General features: G+C 41.6%; 1 protein-coding gene and 1 long non-coding RNA gene across 2 annotated transcripts in view; both read left to right on the top strand.

Moving 5' to 3' along the window:
• Nucleotides 1–24,863, top strand: part of LOC311046009 (elastase-1-like) — a gene marked incomplete at both ends in the record, with an annotated part of 110,496 nt that overhangs the window by 14,660 nt on the left and 70,973 nt on the right. The window contains one exon of the mRNA XM_084058080.1: nucleotides 916–1,108. Within this exon, the coding sequence (XP_083914206.1) occupies nucleotides 916–1,108 (193 nt within the window). The remainder of the gene's footprint in view (nucleotides 1–915; nucleotides 1,109–24,863) is intronic.
• Nucleotides 4,496–24,045, top strand: LOC311046322. Its single transcript, XR_014600864.1, has 3 exons — nucleotides 4,496–4,634; nucleotides 16,852–16,988; nucleotides 23,974–24,045. It is a non-coding gene; the product is annotated as an uncharacterized lncRNA (long non-coding RNA).

The following is a 24,863-nucleotide window of genomic DNA, read 5'->3' as shown; positions in this document are numbered from 1 at the left end:
TATCTATCTATCTATCTATCTATCTATCTATCTATCTATCTATCATTTCTACTAGTGTCCTTCTCTCCCCCCAATCACACTGTCTGTCTGTCTGTCTCCGGAAACGGTTCCAAATGCGATGGAACCGATTCCGGTTCCTCAATGTTGGTTCCGGATCCCAACCCTAAACACAACGCGTGTAATACGCGGTGAGTAACACATGGTGTATTAAAATAGTGAAAATAGCTGATCTACAAGCTCACAACGTGTCGCTGTAGACCAGATAGTTTCACTATTTTAAAAATGTTTTTCAAAATAATAAAAATGCCTAATACGATCAGTCATAAGGCATAAGACGCCGCCGTGCAAAATAGGGCCCAGTGTGTGTAACACAGGATATAAAGTATCAGTTTTGCAGTCCTTAAAACCCAGAAGTGGGTTTTATTTATGCCAAAGGTAATGTCTGTGAATAACAGTGGTGGCAAAAGTACACTTTTATTTTTTTTTCCTTCAGTAAGTATCAATAAGCACAGTGCAATGTAGAAGTTCTCTGTTACAGGTAAAAGTCCAGAATTTAAAATGTACTTGAGTAAAAGTACCAAAGAATTGGTGTCAACATGTACATAAAGTACTTTTACTAAGTAGAAAGTACTCATTATGCAGAGTGTCCCATTTCACAAGTTAAAACATGTATACAATTCTTTGGAAAATAGCAAGTCTACAACATTTATTTTTGAAAATGTGAGATCTCTCGGGTCTTCAGACCAATGGCAGCTTACACACACACACACACACACACACACACACACACACACACACACACACACACACACACACACACACACACACACACACACACACACACACACACACACACACACATACACACACACAATTCTCTCCCTGGCTCTCATGCTATGTCACCATTTCCCCCAGCCCCGTGTGGCAGGCGCACGGAACAGCCCGGCTATACAACCAGGATCAGCGAAGGCAATCTGTCTCTTCCTGGGGAGCATCCATGGATGGTGTCCTTACAGAGAAGACCCACTGGCTCATCTGAGCCGTTCACACATAGCTGCGGAGGCGTCCTCATTGCATCCTGTTGGGTTCTCACTGCTGCTCACTGCATGTAAGCTGCATTAAACGCTATTGCATGGTTATATGCATTATGCAATCTAAGGGGTGTTGATAGTTTTAAGTATTGTTAGTGTTAAAAGTGTAAATAACATATTTATTCATTTATAAAAGATTGAAGCTGGTGATTTATTCCCCCTGTTATTAGCCACCCCAGCCCCACTATCAATTTCTGTGCAAGGCCGAAGGCGTGGCCGAGACTATGTTGCCCCTGTCCATCTGTCCATGTGTGTGTCCGTGTCCGTACGTCTGTCTGTGAACAGCTAATCTCCGGCACTGTTGGACCGATCAGCGTGAAACCCTGCAAGCAGAGTACACCTCTGCCCCAAATGTTTCACATCAGCCTGTTATAGGCATTTTTTATATTACTCATACAGACTTTGTCCAAGCATCACGCAAATCGGTACACAGTGGCCCTCATTTATCAACGGAGCGTATAAACCGGCTTATATTTTTCCATATATTCGGCCGTACACCAACGTCGAAGTCACATTTATCAACGAATCCTATACAGCCAATCCTAGCGTACATTGGGTCGGAGCCTTGATAAATGTCACGGCTGAAACTGAGCGTCATTTAAATAACACGCCCTTAAATATTCTCGAAACGCCCTGATTTTACGACATGGAGAACCAGAATACGACCAAATAAAGCATGGAAAGCCAATAAGAAGAGTTTCGCCGGCTCGCCTCGCTGCCTGTCAAGTCACAAACACACACACACACACACACACACACACACACACACACACGCACCTACTTGAAGCCCAACTGCGTAACGGTACAATCTTTGTCAATCAAGTAGGCTAGTAGCTTACATGAATGACAGATTATGATACCACATCGCCATGAATGGATTACGTTTTTATATTTATTTAACCCATACCGAGCTGTGCGCGTTAAAGTTGCACTAAAATAAAGCAGTCATAGGCTATTCCCATTTCCCAGTGAGACTCGGACCGTCGGGCGAACGAGTCCCGTGCCGCGCCGCATTAATGAGAGAACATTAATGGATGAAGGCTGGTGTGTGTTGGACCGTGGGTTAAATGTCTGATCTCGCGGTGGCCATGAAAATATAACAGCAGCGCCGTTGCGCCAGTCCAAACTCCCAAAAATGCTCTCGCAGAAGCGCTCGTATATTTTGAAAATAGCAGATCTACAAGATCACAACGCGTCGCAATGCAACCCGACAGTCAGACAATGCTGCTCCGTAGGTCTACAATGGAATAAACGGGCGCAGCCAACGTCAACAACTGGTCTCGACCAGACGTGAGATCTCAGCGTATGGTAGGATGAAGCCAACATCAGGATATATTGATAAATGCCGAGAGTTGCGGTGATCTCGCCGTACGCCCATTATTCGGTCTGCGCCGCGTTGATAAATGAGGGCCACTATCTCTATAGTCATGTGATCAAGTCGGATCTGTCGTATTTTTCATATTCCATCCTGATCGGCTAAGATTGGCTTCCAAAGTTTTAACAAAATGCCTCAAGTCATGAACCGATCCGATTGCCATCTGTGCACACATTCCCACTAGACAAAGGAATAAATGCCACTCTACATTTTTCAAATCAGCCTCATGGTGGCAGATTCATGTTTTGGCCTAAAACTAATATTGTAAGTTACATTATGTACGTCTCTCTGGGATAAATTACTGACTGGTTGTTTCTCCAGTAAAAGTTCCAGGGAGATGCAGGTGGTCTTGGGGGGAGTGGACGTTATAAGACCTGAAAAGCTGGACCAGGTCATTTCCGTTGAGAGATACTTTGTTCATGAGGATTACAGGACAACAATACACAACACTGCTCATAATGACATTGGTGAGGTCATCATTTATGTCACTGACACAGCATGCTTAACTGTCAAGCCATATACCATTCTGAATTTATTGACATGCTATGAAGCAACAAATAGGTTTAGGCACTTAACCCAATGTAGAATTTCTATCATGTATTTCAGACCGGACAGAGCAGGTTTGAGGTTACTCAAGGTTTTAATATAGATGACTGGGACTAGAGAAATGGTCCTCAAGTCGGACGTTTTTAAACAGTAGAAACAAGGAAAATAACGTTTGTCTCCATATTAACACAGTTTGAATGTTGAAGAATGTTTTCATTCATACAGATAACCGTTTTAGAGTCATTAAATGGTTAAAATGATATCACAAACAAGGCTTACTTTGTGTGCACTTGTGTGTTTTTTGAAGGGGTGGACATAAGCTTACATGCAGGCTCAACATTTGCATGAAAGGTGTTGATTGGTTCAATGGCCCTATTGTCCCAGGTTTCACCCTTCAAGCTTCTATAGAGTTGTCAGCTGACAGAAAGGTGACAATGGTGGTGGTGGGGGGGTAGGGGTTAAATAAATTACCCATTGTTGACGCCCATTAACAGGCCCTGATTGTGTGAAATCTTTGAAGGCTGTTTTCAGTGCTTTGAAAATTCTGGTTAGACAAGATTCAAATGATCATAACTTCTTCAAATATTTTCAATAAGCAACACATAATTTGAAAGCTTGCATTCTCTACTTACATAAAGAAACATGACATGGCCCCCTTGCGGCACAAAGCACTTTACCCAGTCAGGATTGTTTAGTCTCCTTTTAATGTCATTAACAAACTTTATTTTTTTGCTATACAATGTCCAGAACCACATGGAATGTGATAAAGACAGGTCGCTGATACGTGTATTCTTCTTCTCCATAGCTCAGTTTGCTTCATGAAGGTGGTGATTTTGTCACTGACCTCGAGGATAGATGCATAGCCCCCTTGGATTGAGAAGTTGAGCAAGTTGAGCAAGTTGTCAGCAAGATAGGTCAATTTATTCCATCCTGATTGGCTAGAATTGGCTTCCAAAGTTTGCAGGAGTAGTCCGTTTTGAACAAAATGGCTCAAATCATGAACACAGGATTCAATTTGAAATTGGCGCACAGATCGGTGAACCAATGGGAACCCACAGATGTTTTCTCCGGAGATTTTGAATCCGCCCCTCTAGACCAGATATCAGACGCGCTAGGGCAGGCTACTATTCTGCTGACTGTATTGCTGTGTCTAAATGCACACCATCGCAGCAAATGATTCTATATATTCCATTTGTAGCGATTATTTAGCTGATTGCTGGTTACTGTACGACTAATCCGTTGTTGTTGATTAGGCCTCACAACCAATGAGGCCTAGTATTAGCTTAGCGTATAAATTAGCTTGTCTGCTAACACTGGCTTTCCAACCATTCCAGCCTGGAGGAAATCATTTATTAGCAATATCCAAATAATATTCATCAAGTTCATTTACATCCATTGTACATCCATTTAAGAATGTCCATTATGTAAATCTATGTAAATCAGAGATGCTAATGTTACGTACTATTCCGTTCACTGTGTCTCAGCATTACTCCAGCTGAAAGTCACGGACAGCTCATTCTGTGCCAAGGAAACCAGCTTTGTTAAGACTGCCTGTCTGCCAAACAAGCACTTCCCCGATGGAAAGGAGTGTGTGATCTCTGGATGGGGCAGCACTAAAGATGGTGTGTATCTAACTACTCACTAACACTAATCACACCTTAAATAAAAGCTACAATAGACTATATAACTTTTAATTGCCTATCTATCTAATCAGATAGCAGGTAGCTATGTGATACAGTTTGTCTTGGGAGCGCTTAACATTATTCCACTGTATCCTTCACTATTCAACTGTGTTAAACATTACAGAGGAAAGGTCATGGAGTCACCAAAATCATCCTGGTTCCAAACCATAGACACCGCCCACTCTCTGAGTGGACTGCCTCTCTTGGTCTGGTGTTGAAATGCAGTGATGGGCAAGCTACTTGTAAAATGTAGCAAGCTACACTGCCAGTTACTCTCGATTGAATGTAGCTCAACTACAACGAAAGCTATCCCCAGAGAAATGTAGCAAGCTACACTACAAGCTACATGGCAAAAGTAGCTACATCTACACTACTTTAAAGTAGATTTTAAAAGTATATTTTTTATCAACTTCATGATCAAGAACAACTTTCCACCAAACAAATAGGCAGGCAAAAAATGCCCAGTTAAATTGTTTATTATAGTGTACAATGTGTGATGTCAAACAAAACCGACATTTTCAAATAATATTTCTATATATTCCTCATTTTGTAAGTAAACCAATTGATCAATTTAGACTGTATTTAAAACCAAATAAATGTAATGTTTGAAAATAGCTAGCTGATCTACAATCTCACAACACGTTGCAATGCGCATTGTGAGATTGTAGATCGGCTATTTTCAAATAGCCTATGTATAAAATACCTAAACATTTTTAACTTAAGTACAGTACTTGAGTAAATGTATACTTACACAGTAAAAATCCGAAAATGATGTGTTGTAGCAGTGGGCAACATTTTAATTGTGTTGCATCAAGAGTGGACAGCTAACTGAAAGGTTTCAATGGGGGAGTGGCTAGGTTGAATAAATTACCCATTGTTCACGCCCATTACCTGGAGCTGAGAGGTGCTTAGAAGTGGAAATTCTTTAGAAGGGATTATCTCAGTTTGGAATATTATAGATAACACGATTCAAATGGTCACATCTTCTTCAAATGTTTTTTCCGATTTCAATGAATGATACATCATATGAACGCTTATATGCTGTACTTTAATAATCTGTAAAAATGCCAATTTGCGGCATAAAGCATGTTACCCAGTCACATATATATAAAAGATTTGAATTATCAACACTCCTCTAGATCAGTTGTTCTCTTGTTTTTCTCCAAAATAATTATATTTGAAATGGGGACCCCCACCCTGACAAGAAAAAAAATTGAAAATAGCAGATCTGCAAGCTCACAACGCCACACAATGCGAGGCGTTGTGAGCTTGTAGATCTGCTATTTTCAAAATGTTTGCTTCTTTCTTATATTATTTTACTATTTGGCCAATGTTTGACCATGTTTTATAGTATAGTTTGTTGATTGTAATGTTCTTTTTCTTATTTTTCTTTTTTTGTATTAAAACAGGCCTTAAAAGTCCATAAATGGTCACTCCACTGTCATCTGGGGACCCCCCAGAAATCATGTGGGGACCCCCCTGGTACCGACCCACAGGTTGAGAACCACTGCTTACATTACAGTCATTTAGCAGACACTTTTATCCAAAGCGACTTACAATAAGTGCATTCAACATAGCGTCACCTTATTAAACTAATGGCCTAAGTCATTTTTTCAAGGTTTTCAGGAAAAATAAAAAACTGATCCAGAACAAAACTATATGATATTTCTTAATCATTTCACCCAAAATGTTTATAACAAATTATGACTATTTAAATAGAAATAACGCTGGCTGTCAGTTATGTAACATAAGAGATTGAAATAGGTTTAAATAGGATTAAATCTGACTTAGGCCAAAATAAAAAGCAAAACAAATTACAAAATGGCCTAAATCAGTAAATGATTTGGCTTAAGTCACAAAAACATGTGACTTAGGCCAAAAAAAAGGCCTATTTTGTCCTAAGTCACACTAGGGAGTTAGGCCATTATACTAAAAGGGGCGTGAACAGCATGATCCTTTTCAATTAGGAGTTGGGCCATTTTACCAGAGGTGGCCAGTGTCATGAGGACCTGACTTAGGCAAAAATATCATTTCCTCAAAAAATGACTTAGGCCATTAGTTTAATAAGGTGACGATAGGTAGGGAACAAAACTACTAATCACCAGAAGTCTTAAGTGCATTTTCTGCAAAAACAAGCAACCAAGAGTATATCTAGCGCTAAGGTAAAAGTGTACTTTCTTAAACAGATGAGACAAAATAGCAAAATCAAATGAGCAATAGCTAAAACAAATAAGTGTATCGACTAAACAAGATCCAATAAAACAATAAAACAAGAGTTCGTACACCTAGTTAACAAGTAAGCCAGGCAAAGAGGAAGGGTAGTGTTTCCTGAAGAGGTGGGTTTTAAGCCTGCGGCGAAAGATAGGCAGTGACTCTGCTGTCCTGACATCAGTGGGAAGTTCATTCCACCACTGTGGGGCCAGAACAGAAGAAAAAAATTGACCGTGTAGATCGGCCATGGACCCTTAAGTGACGAGGCAATCAAGTCGCCCAGAGGGTGGCAGACCGAAGTGGTCGGGCAGGGGTGTAAGCATCGACCATAGCCCGGAGGTAAGAAGGAGCTGTTCCTTTCACTGCCCTATAGGCTAGCTATAGGGAGCCAGTGTAGAGAAGGATAGTTGTGTGGGAGAACTTGGGGCGGTTGAACACCACACGAGCTGCAGCTTTCTGAACAAGCTCCAGAGGTCTGATGGCAGATCTCTGGAGCTTGTTCAGAAAGCTGCGGCTCGGTTTTCGGTTATTGGGCGGATTTTGTTAGGGTCTTTTTCCGATTTTTGGTTACTTTATTTCGGTTAGGTTAGGGTTATGTTATTTCATTATTATTTTTGCCTGATTTTACCGATTTATTATAAAAAAAAAAGTAAATCAATAAAAAAAATGTTCGGTTATTGGGCGAATTTTGTTAGTTTTTTCCCCCCCGATTTTTGGTTACTTTATTTCGGTTTAAGGGTTAGGATTAGGCTTAGGTATTAGGGTTATGTTATTTCATTCTTATTGTTGCCTTATTTTACTGATTTATGATAAAAAAAAAATAAAAAAAATCAATACAAATATTATTTTTTTCCACAAAAAGTGGGGGTGCTCTAGTCTAGATGATCTTTTCCCTCTTATGTACCCTACTGTATGTATTTATTTTTAAGTGTGCCTGCCATGTAATGGCAAAACACTTATTGAGATCCGCCATACTTATCAATCCAAGTTTATTTCACTCCCCCGGAAGGTAACTGCCGCACGGTTTACACTACCGCAACAATATATACATCAAAACGTGTGGCTTGGCCGGGAATCGTTAGCCTGGGATCCAGCCTGCTTCGCTACGTTCGGGGGACTTTTATTTCTCTCTTCGCTACTCAGTCTGGAATGCCTCCTATCTCCAAGGGACATGCCAAACGTTTCGAATCGTGCCGTGGCTTCTGATTGGTCTGTGGTGCGGGGCGGGACAAAAAAAACAGTGTGATCGTTGTGATTCGTCATTCGTTTGAACAACATCCAATCAGCAACGACGTTGCCTAACTTAACATATGTAGTTCCAGTGTATTTCTGCAAAACGAGTCAATGGGGTGCATTCCAGACTGAGTAGCGAAGAGAGAAATGAAAGTCCGCCGAACGTAGCGAAGCAGGCTGGATCCCAGGCTAGGGAATCGTGTGCTCGGAAGTGTTTCGCCGTTACGCGTTCTCATTGCCACGTTATTCGCCAAAAACTACGAAAACCCGCTCCTTTTGGTCGCACGTGCCGCGCCAAACTCTACTCCTCCCACACGGTTTACTCGTCAGTGGCAATGTATACATCAAAACGTGCGGAACGACCGGGCCAACCAGGCTATTACTTTTCTCGCCGTTTCATGTTGCCACGGCGTAATCGGCAAAAGCACGTAGCCACGCCCCCTTTTTAGTCCCACATTCAGACTCATTCTAAAAAAACGGTCATCATCATCATCCTCTTCTAGGTGGCCTTTGTTATGAACCTTTCACATTGAAATGGACCCGGATCTCTTCTCCTCTCATCGGCCACACGGCCAACTGGTTAGCAAAGAGGGGTACGGGGACCCCCAACCACGTAGCCACGCCCCCTTATAGTCCCCCATTCAAACCCATGTTAACGGTTACAGATCCGGTTAAAAGTGCAGGTTCATGGGTGGACATTTTTTTTGGGTGGACTTTTTTTTTTAAATATTTTCGCAACATAATACTGTCTTTTTCACAGGCTTGGAAAGGAAGATCGCTTCCGCATTTTCTTCTTCGTTGGTCTAAACAATGACACGGTTGCCAGATGTTTGAGAGAGAAATAAGCAACCAGGTCAATGAAAACAAGCCCAAAGATTTAAGTGACTATTAGGCTATATGAGCACTTTAAACCTATATGCATCGGCTATTTGAAAATACACGGTTTGGAAATAGCCGATCTACAAGCTCACAACAAAAATAATAATAACAAATAAAAAGCAACTACCAATATTTGCAAGCAACTTTACAGAAAATGAGGTCGCTTATAATTAGTATACATGGCAACACTAGTTAGAAACAAAACATGTTTCATGAATATAGCAGATCTACAAGCTTTCACATTGGCCAAGGCTCTAACGCACCCGAGCACACTTGCATATATACCCCCGATCCTATAGGTGGCGGCATGCACATAGTCGATCGCCAGTGGACACAGACGTCATCAACTATGCGACAATGTTTGTGCTGGTCGCGCATAAATATAGGGTTGCAGCTGGGGAGAGAGTCAGCGCACTGAGCGCAGAGCGCAGTGAGCGCACAGAAGTCAAGGCACAGACTGCTGTGTTGTTGACGGACAACGGATGCACGCTTATGAGAAACAACACAAATAAAACCTGGTGAAACACTTGTGTGTATTAGCGCAAGATGAGGATACAGGAAACATTCAGTCTAAATGTCCAGTTTGCTAACCTTCACAACTACTACTACTTTTGTATTTGAAACTTTACATTTCTCTAAATATTATTAACTTTCACGACAGCTTAAGTACAAAAATATATCATTTATGAAAAGGCCACTATAGTAGCTATACAGTGAACTGTCGGACTGAATGACTGAAACCTTGTATTGTGAATTGTACTTCCATGTACTGTTTCTCATGTCTTACTAAAAACGTCTTTTCTTTTTTTACTCTCTTGGGGTGGGGATTATCTGGCACATGTATGTATCTGTTATGAAAGAGAAATTGTATCATGAGTGAAACGGCTATAGTCCTTGGGAAACCATGAACCTACGTAGCCTACATCTAAATGACTTACCAATATTACTTACAAATTTCAAATTACAAAGCCTTATAAGCTATATATTTCTGGGATGCATTGTAGCTGAAACGCCACAAGAGATACCACCTGTAACAATCGCCCTTTTACTTTCAAGGGAAAATTATTAACTAAAGGAAATACAACAGGATCGGCAGGTTTTTAACTTAAATACTTTATATAATAAAGCCACAAAATAAATAATTGACAACTCAAATGGTAGACAAATAATACACCTCAGGTTTATACTAGGTTTCTGTCCCTGTATCTCTTTCCTTAATAAAATAAATAAACAAGCAAACAAACAAACAAACAAACAAATAATTCAAAAACAAACAATAATCACTTTACACGCCCCTCCCAGCCCAAACAAATCCCACTGTCCTTTGTAACCCCGCGGATCACAAGTCACACATAAACAATAAACAAGCACGCAAGGTGTTTAGATGTCCACTACGCATGCACGCGGTTTAGGCTACATAAGTAAACAAACAGTCCCCGCGACCGTCCTCTTCTTACCGCGCTCCCGCGACGCAAACGGCTCCTTAATCCAAACGAAAAGAAAAGTGTCTTTTCTTTTCGTAGTAAAATAAGTATATCATATATATATATATATATATATATATATATATATAGAGAGAGAGAGAGAGAGAGAGAGAGAGAGAGAGAGAGAGAGAGAGAAAGATAGAAAGAGAGAGAGATAGATAGATAGATAGATAGATAGATAGATAGATAGATAGATAGATACACATATATACTTATGCCAGTAAGATCAAAATATGGTCGTAAACTGCTTTGTGAATAGGAGCCACTGCTCCTCCTGTTGTGTTTGTATGTCCTCGTTTGCCCAAATGTCCAGCAAGCATGAAATCTCTTCATTAGACCAGAGGGATCCTTTCCCGGATCCGGCCATGGTTGAACCCCTGTGGATTGATCTGCGACGTGCTTTTGTTGACTGTTTTTGTCGAGTTTATATAACGTCACCTATTACAAATAGCGGGCCACTTCCGTCTAACGGTACGTTTGCTTTCACATTGCAGCGTACCGTACCCGAGGACGCAAGAATCGCACCCGAGACTACCTCCCGAGGAGGTTTCGGGTACGGAACGGGGATCCGTTTCGGGGAACGATATGCAACGTTCACACTACCACAACGTCAGCCAAGTGGCCCAGGGTGCGCACCCGGGACCATAGTGTGAAACCGCTATAAGTCTTATGTGAGCTCCCTGAACTCCAAGCTTTCAAGTTTAAAAGCCCCCCCCCCCCCCCCTGATTTGAGAACAATGCACCCTGGGACAGCAGATTGCCCCCTCAGAACCCCACCTTTGAGCAATGCATGCTGGGTTATGTTGTTAACATTTCACAGATCACAGAGGCACTTTGAGGCCTGCTATCTCAGTTCAATGAATCTAACTGAATCTCTACAAGGCATCATCATTCTAAGCCATATCTCGAAAACTGGTGGGTCAAACTGCACAAGCAATATGTCAATTTGTAGCTATGATTCCCTGCTTTCATATGACATGAAAAAATGAAAATGAAAAAAGCCTAGATGACTTATCCTTAATCGCGGTGGGTCACATTTGAGTAATTGTTTATATTTATATATTTTTAAAAAAGGTTTCGGTTTATTTGTGTCTCCGCCAGGCCGAAAGGCATGGCGAGAGAGTATGTTTTACCCCCTGTCCATCCGTCCGTGTGTCCGTCCGTGTGTCCGTCCGTCCGTGTGTGTGTGTGTGTGTGTGTGTGTGTGTGTGTGTGTGTGTGTGTGTGTGTGTGTGTGTGTGTGTGTGTGTGTGTGTGTGTGTGTGTGTGTGTGTGTGTGTGTGTGTCATTCTGTCTGTGGACAGCTAATCTCCGGCACCGTTGGGTTGCTCGCAGTAAAACTGTGCACACACACTCTCTGGATGCCAGAGCAGAACCTTTGCCCCAAATGTTTCACATCGGCCTGTCATAGCGCCACTAGGGGGACGATTTGTGCATAACACATTTCTTGACAGTACTCCTACAGATTTTGTCTAAACATCACGCAAATCGGTACACAGTATCTCTATAGTCATGAGACGAAACGGGTCTTTCAGATTTTCCATATTCCATCCTGATTGACTAAAATTGCCTTCCAAAGTTTGCAGGAGTGCTCCGTTTTGAACAAAATGCCTCAAATCATGAACACAGCATGCAATTTCTGTGCAATTTTGCACACACATTCCCACTAGGCCGAGGAAGAAATGTCATTTGAAATTGTTCAAATCAGCCGCATGGTGGCGCTATAACATACCAATTCGTGTTTTTACCTATAACTGCACCGATCGGTGTAACATGTTGTATGCACACTCTCTAGAGGCCAAGGAAAAACCTTTCCCCTGCATTTTTCACATTTGCTGTTTGATTTCCATATTCCATCCTGATTGACTAAAATTGCCTTCCAAAGTTTGCAGGAGTGCTCCGTTTTGAACAAAATGCCTCAAATCATGAACACAGCATGCAATTTCTGTGAAATTTTGCACACACATTCCCACTAGGCCGAGGAAGAAATGTCATTTGAATTTTTTCAAATCAGCCGCATGGTGGCGCTATAACATACCAATTCGTGTTTTTACCTATAACTGCACCGATCGGTGTAAAATGTTGTATGCACACTCTCTAGAGGCCAAGGAAAAACCTTTCCCCTGCATTTTTCACATTTGCTGTTTAAAGCGCCACCAGGAGGCCAACTTATGTAAAACAAATTTTTTGATATTAAGCCTTCAGATATTATCCAAATTTCACACAAATCGGTACACATGATCTCTATTGTCATGTGATCAAGACGGATCTGTTTGATTCTCACATATTCCATCCTGATTGGCTAAAATTGACATTTAGAGTTTGCAGGAGTGGCCCATTTTGAACAAAATGCCGCAAATCATGAACGCAGTGTCCGATTGCAGTGAAACTTTGCACGCACATTCGCACTACGTTGTCGAACAAATGCCACCCTTTTAACATTGCCCTATTATAGCGCAACCAGGAGGCAGATTTTTGCAACACTTTTTTTTCTTTTATTACTCCTACAAATTTTGTGCAAATTGGTACACATTATCTCTATAGTCAAGTGATCAAGATGGTTCCGTCCGATTTTTCATATTCCATCCTGATTGGCGAATTCTGAACATTGCTGCCCCATAATAACCTACCTGACCTGGCGGAGACCTGTGCTCCGAGGAGCACTTTTTCTAGTTTATTGATTTTTCAATTCTTTTTTTTGCTGCTTTTTTTCATATTCCACCAAAATGGACCACCCAAAAACCTGTTGATTGCACCATTCAGGCCATTTGGACACTTACATTTTCTTAGGAAATTTGTTTCTAGTTAATACAAGTTTATTTGTCGCCACAAAATTTCGATTGATCATAACTGCCGCACGGTTTACACTACTGCAACAATATATACATCAAAACGTGCGGCTTGGCCGGGAATGATGTGCTCGGAAATACATTTCCGTTACGCGTTACCATTGCGACGTTATTCGCAAAAAAAATACTTTTTTTTTTGGCCGCACACGGCACGCCAAATGCTACTCCTCCCACACGGTTTACTCGTCAGTGGCAATGTATAATGTGCGGAACGACCGGGCCAACCAGGCTATTTAGGCTATTACCAGGCTATTACTTTTTTTTTTCCTTAATTTTTATCCCACGATTTTGTAACCCCTATATTTTACACCCAGTGCCAATGCCTAAGCTGTAATCCTGGGCACTACCTTCCCTCTGCCAACCTAGGGAGGCCAGGGCCGAGCTCATGCCTCCTTCAGTGCATGAGAGCCAACTGACCTTCTTGTCACCTGACAGGGGGGAGTTACCCTGGTAGGACGTAGCGCGTGGAAGGATCACGTTATTCCAACCAGTTCCCTTCCCCTCCATCAGGCGCCCCGGCTGGCCAGGGGGAGGCAGTATAGTGACCAGGATTACTGCATGTTTTTGTGAGGGTACCTACCCTAGGGAACACGGGGAGAACATGCAAACTCCACACAGAAAGGCCCTTTCACCAACCCCACCTAGGGTATGGGCACTGATGACGCGGAGGAGAGAACACGCCCCCAGCGCCCACAGCGTCCCCTGCGGGAATCGAACCCAGGACCTTCTAGCTGTGAGGCGACAGCACTACCGACTGTGTCCCCAAGGCTATTACTTATTAATATACTCGCCACGGCGACGTAATCAGCAAAACCACGTAGCCACGCTCATGTTAAAAAATCAGCCTTCATCATCATCATCATCCTCTTCTAGGTGGCCTTTGTTATGAACCTTTCACATTGAAATGGACCCGGATCTCTTCTCATCGGCCACACGTCCAACTGGTTATCAAAGAGGGGTCCGGGGACCCCCAACCACGTATCCACGCCCCCTTATAGTCCCCCATTCAAACCCATGTTAACGGTTACAGATCCGGTTAAGAGTGCAGGTTGGTGGGTGGACATTTGTTTTGGGTGGACTTTTTTTTTTTTAAATCTTTTTCCAGATTTTTTTTTTCAACTTTTGTATCCTTTGTTTTATCACTTCCGGTTTTGGAAAGTGCCCAAAATGCTCAGAAACTTCGCCTTCCCCCCCTAAATGGGAGTCTGTGAACAATTGCATCAGACCTAAAAGTGGATTTATCCACCTCCGGTTTTAAAAAGTGCCCAAAATGCTCCGAAACTTCGCTACCCCCCCAAAATGGGGGTCTGCGAACAAATATATAATGCTCAGTTTTTGCCTCACCAGAAGTGGGTGAAACAAGCATGTGAAACCATTTGAGAAATTGTTCATATATAAAACAAATGTTAGATTTTTTTCAAACATTGTTTTAGATGCTTCTTTTTTCTTTCTTTTTTTTAGGTTTCGATTTATTTTTTATTCGTTATTTAATTCTTTTTTTGCTTCTTTTTTTTTAATACTCCACCAAAATGGATCACCCAAAAACCTGTTAGGAGCACGTTTTAGGCCATTTCGAGTCGATTGGTGGTACTTTGTAGTGACACTATTTTCAGTCTCCAGCCAGCTGCAGGCACACTTACATTTTCTTAGGAAATTTGTTTCTAGTAATAGGGTTTATTTATCTCACGCCGGAAAACTTTGTCCGTCCGGTAACTGCTGCACGGTTTACACGTCCCTGGCAATGTATACATCAAAACGTGCGGAACGACCGGGCCAACGAGGCGGTTACTTTTATTTCTGTTTTGCGTTACCACGGCCATGTAATCGGCAAAACCACGTAGCCACGCCCCTTTTTAATCCCCCATTCAAACCCATGTCTTCATCATCTACTAGGTGGCCTTTGTTATGAACCTTTCACATTGAAATGGACCCTGATCTCCTCTCCCCCAACCACGTAGCCACGCCCCCTTTTAGTCCTTTAAACAGCTATAACTCCAGATGGCAGCATGCTATCGAGTCTATAATATGGACTTGGTAATCCCCTCCCCCTTGTAATCGACTACACTGGAGCCAATATCAGACTGAAGCTCCACACAGCTAGCCTGACCCTCAGCCTGCATTTTCATTTCGTTTCACTCCATTATTCAGTCTGAAAGCCCTCTCAATGCAGCCGATTTCTGAGATGCGGGCGTGGCCAAAGTGGGACTCCACTATGAACCAACGCGATTGGTTCATACTGGATTATCCCGCTCCCGATTCGTCGTACAGATTTTCAACCGAGAAACACCCGCCTTCGACAGCGTCACCAGACCCTGAATGCGAAGCAAAGGATTCAGGGGGTGGAGCCAGGCTACCACACAGCTTCAGTCTGATAATTTGAGTTATCTTTGAGCAACTGGAGGGTTTGGCCTAATAGTGGCGCTAGAGAAAAGGCGACGGGGTCACTAAAACAAGTAGGGATCTTCCGCAGTATGAACAAAAGGACATTTATAGGGTGACACAGAGGACAAATGTAGAAACGCGTGCAATAAGAACAATTGTAATCAAAACTAAATGATGGTAATCTGTTCCTTCACCAATGGAAGCATTAGTTTTACTGCTATGCCGATGACACCCAGCTGCTCCTGTCATCCCCCCCCCCCCCCCCGACACACAAGTAGAGGCACGCATTGCTGCTTGTCTGGCTGACATCTCGGATCTCGGAGTGGATGTCTACGCACCACCTGGACAAGACTGCTGATGTTGATGTTCCTCCCGGGGAAGGGAGGCCACCATTGATAATGCTGTGGTGATGTCAACTGCGAGGAATCTGGGTGTGACCCTGGATGACCAACTGTCATTCTCGGCAAACATTGCATCAGTGACACGCTCCTGCAGATTCCTCCTCTACAACACCAGGGGGTTCGCCCCTTCCTCACTGAGAGGGCAGTGCAGGTGCTCATCCAGGCTCTTGTCATCTCCGGCCTGGACTGCTCAGTGGTCCTTCTGGCCGATCTACACGGTCACAGCTTTTTTCTGTTATGGCCCCACAGTGGTGGAATTAACTCCCCACTGATGTCAGGACAACAGAGTCACTGCCCATCTTTCCCCCTATTCAGGAAACACTACCCTGGCTTTGCCTTGCTTACTTGTTGTCAGTTAGTTGTCACTCATTTGTTTTAGCTCTTGCTCATTTGATTTTCCTATCTGTCTCATCGGTTTAAGAAAGTAGGTAACTGATATATTGCACTTTTACCTTAGTATTATATACCTTACCTTAGGTATACTCTTAGTTGATTGTTTTAGAAGAGAATGCACTTAAGACTTCTGGTGATTAGTATTTTCCTTCTCTACCTATGTTGAATGCACTTATTGTAAGTCGCTTTGGATAAAAGCGTCTGCTAAATGACTGTAATGTAATGCAATGTAATGTACATGCATGCATTTTGAAAGTACCGTCTTTGCAACATGTGTCAAGTCTTTCTTTCATTGTCTCACTTTCTCTGTGTTCTTGGCCCTCAGCGGACCGGCCACACAAACTGATGCATGGCCACGTTTCCTTGAGGTCTAATCAGCATTGTGTGGAGTCCCATGGAAACCTACTGGATGACACCATGATCTGTGCAGGAGACGAGTTGGGAATAGTTGACGCCTGTACGGTAAGTGTGTGTGTGTGTGTGTGTGTGTGTGTGTGTGTGTGTGTGTGTGTGTGTGTGTGTGTGTGTGTGTGTGTGTGTGTGCGTGCGCGCGCGCGCCATTGAGTGAGCGAGAGGTGTAGAGGGAGTACAGCAGGGAACTCAGTACGGCTCCTGTATTCATAGTAAGGGCATTTTGGGTGCTATTCACGAGCCCGCTAACCCCCTAAACGTTACCCTACACCTGTTAAATACGGTTAATGGAGCTGCGCTGCCTTCTAGCACCTGCGCTCCCCGTCCCCCATTATGCCGACGCCGTTAGTTGCGCGTGGAGGTGTGCCCGTGGGCGTGTTGTTGCTATCTCCCCAACATTGCCATTCTCAACCCACACATGGGTACGGCTTGGGGAGGGGGGATAGTGGATTCTAAAAGCACCCGCCCGTTTCTCAAACCACCCGCCAAGTGCACACAGACACTGCAATGGCCCTGTTGCCATGCAGCCTTGAGAAATAAGCAACCGCATATGAAAACAAAAAGAAGCAACTATAAGGCCACATGAGCACTTCAAACTACTAACTAGAGCTTTCATATCCCCTAAATATTTTAGGGGATATGAAAAAACAGCTTGGAGCAAATAGGGCTATATAAATATATACACTGCCCCATAACCATTTTAAGAATGATATTCGGTTATTATACGAAATATACTTTTAATTGAGATATTTTCGTTTTTTCCATATTGCTGTCTGCATGTCTTAATAAAATCATGCTTTCAGCAAGCAAAATAAGCATACAAAACAGTTCGGATTACTTTGTTTGATGGGAAAGAGTTTTCGTTGCCACTGTCGCAAAAATTGCTTGTTCAGGGTGGGATTGTGGGTCTCTTCTCTACATGTAAAGTGTCTTGAGACAACTTGTTGTGATTTGACACTATAATAAAATTGAATTGAATTGAATTGACATCCAATGTTACCTCGTACTGCCGCTGCCTGCTCTTGTCATTTGAAGAAATAATCCAATTTGTCTGAAGATCCATTCATTCCATGTCATGTTGGTCGTTTAAACTTTAAAGAGTGCCGCGCAGTGACAGAAAACAGCTGGCTGATTGATTGATTTGACCTACTTTTGCGCTTCTGCCCTGATGATTAATTATTTGGCAACAGCTGTGTAAGAGTATAACTATTTTAAATGGCTTTCATATACTCTTGGAAAGCCGTTGCTTATTGGGACCACAATACGCTACAAATGAATTAATATATGAATTTATTTGGATAAAAAAAAACGTCGACCCGGCCCGGGTCGGGTCCCGTTGGGTTTGGGCTAAAATCTTAAGCACTTACATTTTTTATAAGATGATCGGATCATCTAGTGTGATTTTCATTTTGGCTGCTGTCGTTAAACCCATGCTGCGGGTGAATATTATATTATATATTATATATATTATATTATTATTATATTCCCCACGTAAACGCTACGTTCATGTTTACTGTTAAAGGTTCTCAATCTTTTCAGGCCATCGACCCCCCAAAATAACCATATTTGAATTGGGGACCCCCCCCATTTTGTTTGACTCGGTTCCACAGATAAATATTGTGAAAATAGCCGATCTACAAGCTCTCAAGGGTGGACGCGTTGAGAGCTTGTAGATCTGCTATTTTCAAATATTTTTCAAATACTTTTACTTTTGATACTTTAAGTACATTTTGATGCCAATACTTTTGTACTTTTACTCAAGTAAATTTTGAATTCTGGACTTTTACTTGTAACAGAGTATTTCTATATTGCAGTATCGGTACTTTTACTTAAGTAAAGAATTTGAGTACTTTTTCCACCACTGCAGCACCGGTTTAAAAAAAAGAAAAAAGACGCACCGACATTCCATAGGCTAAATCAATGCATTTTGTCATCGCATCGCACTGCTCTACACACTCACACAGACACAAGCACGCAGAGATTTAGCTATTTTATGGATAGATATAGGCTATTAGATGTCATTAATTTATTTACCGCAATATTTCACCCGCGCTTTATCCGATATTAATTAATAATTATATTTGATTGACCCGAACCCACCCAAACCGCGGTTCGCAGCAATGTGTCTGGGTTTGAGAGGATATGATTGATGTAAACTTAAAGTGTAGCTCTGTTCGGGATTACTGAACAAAGGTGGATGATGAAAGATAACGGGGACAATATGGATGTATAAGTTAACTTTAACTGCGTCACTTCAGAGGAAACTATGGAGCAACTTCACACCCCTGTTTACACACCCCTGGAATCCATTAGAATGGTGGAAATAGAACAATAACAGCCAAAGTGAGTACATATAGACCTTTCCTAAAACTGTCATTTATTATATGTGCTACTGTATGTCAGTGTACCACCGCCCAGCCCTGTGGTCGACCAGCTGGAGGTCCATGGGTGCCTGTAGGAGCGTTGTGGCAACATGATTAATTATTTGGGAGCAGCCGGTGTGTACCAATAGTATAAATATTTTAAATGGCTTTAAGTTTCATAATACTATTCCGGATCTGACTAATATGACACGCTTATTGTTAACACAATAGGCTACAAATTAATATAAAAATGTATTTGGATAAATAAAATAAAAAAGAAGGAAAACAAGCCCAATGTGGCTTATAATAATCAGACCAGGCAACAGTGCAGAGGGGGAGATAGGCTAGAGAATATATTGGATCGGGGATGACGGCGGATGCCGGCTAGCGCAGTCTTCTCTTAAAGGCAATGGCTTCTGGCATGGTGATTGGTTTTATCATTGTAACGCCCAAACCACACCTATGCATAATGTAACGGGGAGCGCAGGTGTTTTGCGGGGCGGGGGAGTACCACAGAATACCAAATTTTGCGGGGCAACGCCTCTTGCCTAGTGCGCACTCCGAAACTAGCGGTTTGCTCCAAATTCACCTAGAATGGGGCCCTTAGTCTGATATTTGGCAAATCTGGGAACTAAATCGTTACCAAGAAATTTCTTCACCAATGTGTTTCTAAAGGTGTCTACTAACATGTACTAAAAGTTTGAAATTCAACTCCTGGGGGAAACCTTTCAAAAAACTGCTCAAAGTCGGGGTACCAATAACCGATTTTTGAAAAATCGAAAGTGCTTAAATTGGACTTAAGTAACTTGTGAGGGGTCAAACTAATGTTTTTTCATTATTCTGAGTTGATTGCTAGCATTTATTTTTCACTACAACCACTCCTTAGTGGAAAAAGTTGACACGCCCACTTTTCATTTACATATAAAGTTGCATTTATTAGTTAGGGAATTTTAACAAGATGCTTGGACCATCTGTGAAAAAAATTACTACCAATAGCTTTCTTCACCAATGTGTTCTTATAGGTGTCTAGAATAGAATCACCTCTCAATTTATTTAAACCCAAATCCTTGTGGAAAATCCTGGAGAGCCAATCAAAGTTAAGGAGCCCAGAGGGCTTGGGTGAAAAATATGAAAAGAAATAAAAGTCTTGTGAGGTGTCTAACTAGGGGTTTTCAGGGGTGCTGAATCCATTCCAACCATTATTAAAAATAAAAATGTCTCCCTGGCCATCTAATATTGGTATATTGGTTATTGTTAGTGTATAATCAGTGTATAATCAATTTTAGGGGATTGGGGCGTTGTTGAATTGATTCTATTCTGAAAAATAAAATAAGAAAATATTGCTAAACACTTGATAAGAGTGTACACCTACTATTCTTTAGAGCAAGATGAGCAAGACCAACGGCCAGACAGGAAGAAAAGACACAGGGCATTGTCTGGGTCAAGTAGTTCAAGTGCTAGCTGGCACACTTGATCTACCATGTGATGCCCCACTCCCTTATATGGAGTATGGGAGTGTGCTCTGCTAATGCTGTTCCTTTTAGGTGAACAGGGTGTGGCAGTACTAATGGCTCATTGGAGAGCACCTGGGCCCGGTGCCTCCAGGAGTTTATAAAAACCAGCCCATGAGCAGTCTATGTTGAGATCGAGAGGACTGCCGTCTTCTTCAGCTGCTCCCCATGCTTATGTTCTGTTCTAGTTGATTATTCTTTTCATCCACGCACACACCCTGCACTACACCATGTTTCACTCATCCACACTTACACTACTGATTTACTGACTCCACACCTCATTCCTTTATTGCTATGATTTCCCTGTATGTTCAGTTATCTCTCAGTAGTTGGTTAGTTTATTAGTTAATAAATATCTTTGTTATACTTTCCGTTGGTCTCCCTCCCCTATTATTTGTCGTGGCAAGAGCCAGCCATGACAAATAAGGGGGAGGGCATCACAACAATAATACTTGCATCCTTTTGAAGGTATCAATGTTGGCACATTGAAAAGAACCCCTGCTAAGTCTTTTGTATGTAAGATTCAAATTAATTTTGATAACTGTTTTTCTTGCTCCTCATTGTAGGCTTCCACTCAAAGTCAAATAATTTAATCATGCATATACTGTATGTGGCTACCTTTTATCCAGACAGAGCTCGGCAGTTGTATCGTGCACCTGATAATGTCTACCAGGACCAACTGAAAAGGAGTTTGATGCAGAGAGCAAAGCGACGAGGTGATGACTGGGGACCATCACCTCGCTGGTCACCTGGTGGCAGAAGAGGCAGTATATCATATTCGCTGAAGAAGAGACTTTGAGAAAGTCTAAGGTAACATTATTACAAAGTCTAAGGTAACATTATATGGATACACAATACAGCTGTACAATACAACTCACATTTCTTATCCTTTATTAGTCCCCCTCATTCCTGGACCCATATCAATCTTGCAGAATAAATTATTTTGAAGTCAAAAGTTTCACAAAAAAATTATATTTCTTCCCTAAGGATAAGAAATGTGAGTTGTATTGTACAGCTGTATTGTGTATCCATATAATGTTACCTCAGACTTTGTAACAGGGTTCTCTTCTGCATCGAATATGATATACTGCCTCTTCTGCCACCAGGCGACCAGCGACTTCCCCAAGTCCCCAGTCATCACCTCGTCACTTTACTCTCTGCATCAAACTCCTTTTCAGGAGGTCCTGGTAGACATTATCAGGTGCACGACACAACTGCCGAGCTCTGTCTGGATAAAATGTAGCCACATACAGTATGTGCATGATTAAAGTATTTGACTTTGAGTGGAAGCCTACAATGAGGAGCAAGAAAAACAATTATCAAAATTCATTTGAATCTTACATACAAAAGACTTACCAGGGGTTATGTGCCAACATTGATACCTTCATTGCAAAGGATGCAAGTATTATGGTAGATCAAGTGTGCCAGCTAGCACTTGAACTACTTGACCCAGACAATGCCCTGTGTCTTTTCTTCCTGTCTGGCTGTTGGTCTTGCTCTTCTTGCTCTAAAGAATACATTATGTTTAAAGTTTTTATTAAATTATGATGTCACTCATAACATAGAATAGGATTGAAATCTGCAAGTGGCAACTTTCATCACAATGAAAAAAAAACATACGATATCCAGTGGATATACTTCTTGCACGACTGTATAGCTCGGTTTTGCATTCCAAATGGTATCTTAGTTTGTGGTCAGTGGCAGTTTTTCCAGTCCTCACGTAGTCTTCTGATTAATGCTGCATCATCCGCACATTCAGAATTTAAAAAAATCTGTGCATAGCCTTTTTGGGTGACTTTTGAGAGCTTTTGAATCTCAGTCTCAGGACCACCACAGATGAAGCACCTTAAGCCACAAGCTACAGAATCCTCTTCCATGTTGTCTACTATAAGACAAGTGTCATGATTGTTTAACTAATGGTTGTTCAATGTAAGCAATAGGCTAGAGAAAATTGACATCTAAATTCACAGTAATCAATAGTTTTGCCAGCAGAGGAAAATAAATGCCAAAAAGTAGATAAAGTACAGTACCTTAAAATCGTCCAGACATATTTGCCAGGATGCAACACTCCCGCTCCTTCCCCACATGCAGACAGTGTATCCCACTGAGCATGTGCACAGTAGGTGTACACTCTTATCAAGTGTTTAGCAATATTTTCTTATTCTATTTCTCAAGTCAACAACGCCCCAATCCCCTACCATTGATTATACACTGATTATACACTAACAATAACCAATATACCAATATTAGATGGCCAGGGAGACATTTTTACTCATTTAATTATGGTTGGAATGGATTCAGCACCCCTGAAAACCCCTAGACACCTCACAAGAATTTTATTTCTTTTCATATTTTTCACCCAAGCCCTCTGGGCTCCTTAACTTTGATTGGCTCTCCAGGATTTTCCACAAGGATTTGGGTTTAAATAAATTGAGAGGTGATTCTAGACACCTATAAGAACACATTGGTGAAGAAAGCTATTGGTAGTAATTTTTTTCACAGATGGTCCAAGCATCTTGTTAAAATTCCCTAACTAATAAATGCAACTTTATATGTAAATGAAAAGTGGGCGTGTCATTTTTTTCCACTAAGGAGTGGTTGTAGTGAAAAATAAATGCTAGCAATCAACTCAGAATAATGAAAAACCATTAGTTTGACCCCTCACAAGTTACTTAAGTCCAATTCAAGCACTTTCAATTTTTCGAAAATCGGTTATTGGTACCCCGACTTTGAGCAGTTTTTTGAAAGGTTTCCCCCAGGAGTTGAATTTCAAACTTTTAGTACATGTTAGTAGACACCTTTAGAAACACATTGGTGAAGAAATTTCTTGGTAACGATTTAGTTCCCAGATTTTCAGATGTTTACCTTACTATCAGGGTGAGAGAAGTAGAGGTGTGTCTTATGGCTACATATTCAGACATGCACACAAGAAAATAACCATTGCCTTAATTGGGATAAGATCAGATCAGTGCATTAGTGTGCATGTAAACACTACAATTGATGAACTATTTTTAGATGTCACTCTATGTTCTGTGAATCATGTGAATTTTAGAAGCCTAGAGGAAGCCATTCAGTGAGTTTTGGCATTTAGATTGTAGTATCCTCCTTTGTAATGATCCCCTGTAAAACATGTCAGTCCATACTGGTTCTTTGTCCTTACAGGGTGATTCAGGCGGACCCCTGATGTGCAAAGACAATGGAGTTTACTACATCGCAGGCTTGGTGAGCTGGGGGACGAGAAATTGTAGTGGTCACGAACCTGGTCTCTACGCCAATGTCCACAGATTTGTGGACTGGATTGCTGGTAATTGCTGGTGTATTGCTGGTGGCACAAGACAGCTATGAGGCAGAATTACGATTTATCCATAGGTCATGTCTGTGATCTCATTCCAACAAACATACCACTAGTAAGCTATACATAAAGTGCTTTCGTACATGTGACGTCACCGATTATCTACACTTTTCAAGTTAAAATGTATACATATACATTAACACTGTGGGTTTTAGTGCGCAGTATGGCGTGCGCTGAGGTGAAAGAGGCGGACAGAGATACAAAGTTCAGAGAAGTAGGGGTTGGAGTTACAGTATTTTAAGCATTTAATCATTGTTTTATTTATTTAGATAGACCATACGTGCTTCAGCCAAGTAATGGTAGAACGGTTTCGGCTTCCTCACCGTTCTCAAATAGACTACCCAAATAAAATAAAATACTGGAGCACTTGGGTCTGCATGTTTTATTAATTTGAAAATTGCAGGGGCGATGTTTCAACCAGTGTTTTCCTCAGACTAAGATGCGATGATAACGGTAGTCCATCAACATAATCAAAGCGATTGGCTATAACGTTATGATCAGTCAAAGACAGACAGACAGACAGACAGACTGATTTTCTATAAGGATCCCCAGCTTATTTGGATAGATAACTAAAATATATTCTTTCAAGAGGTCTGACTGACTGGGGTAGGAGCCCAGTCCCAGCCCCCACAGTCAGTCAGTATTCTCCACTTTCCACAATTTCCTCTGCAGGATTTTGGAAGAATAATTTTCATAAAAC

This window comes from Gymnoscopelus microlampas (assembly GCF_963454915.1).
Source record: "Gymnoscopelus microlampas genome assembly, chromosome: 5".
NCBI classification, from domain to species: Eukaryota; Metazoa; Chordata; class Actinopteri; order Myctophiformes; family Myctophidae; genus Gymnoscopelus; species Gymnoscopelus microlampas.
This window is presented reverse-complemented; position numbering and strand designations above follow the sequence as displayed.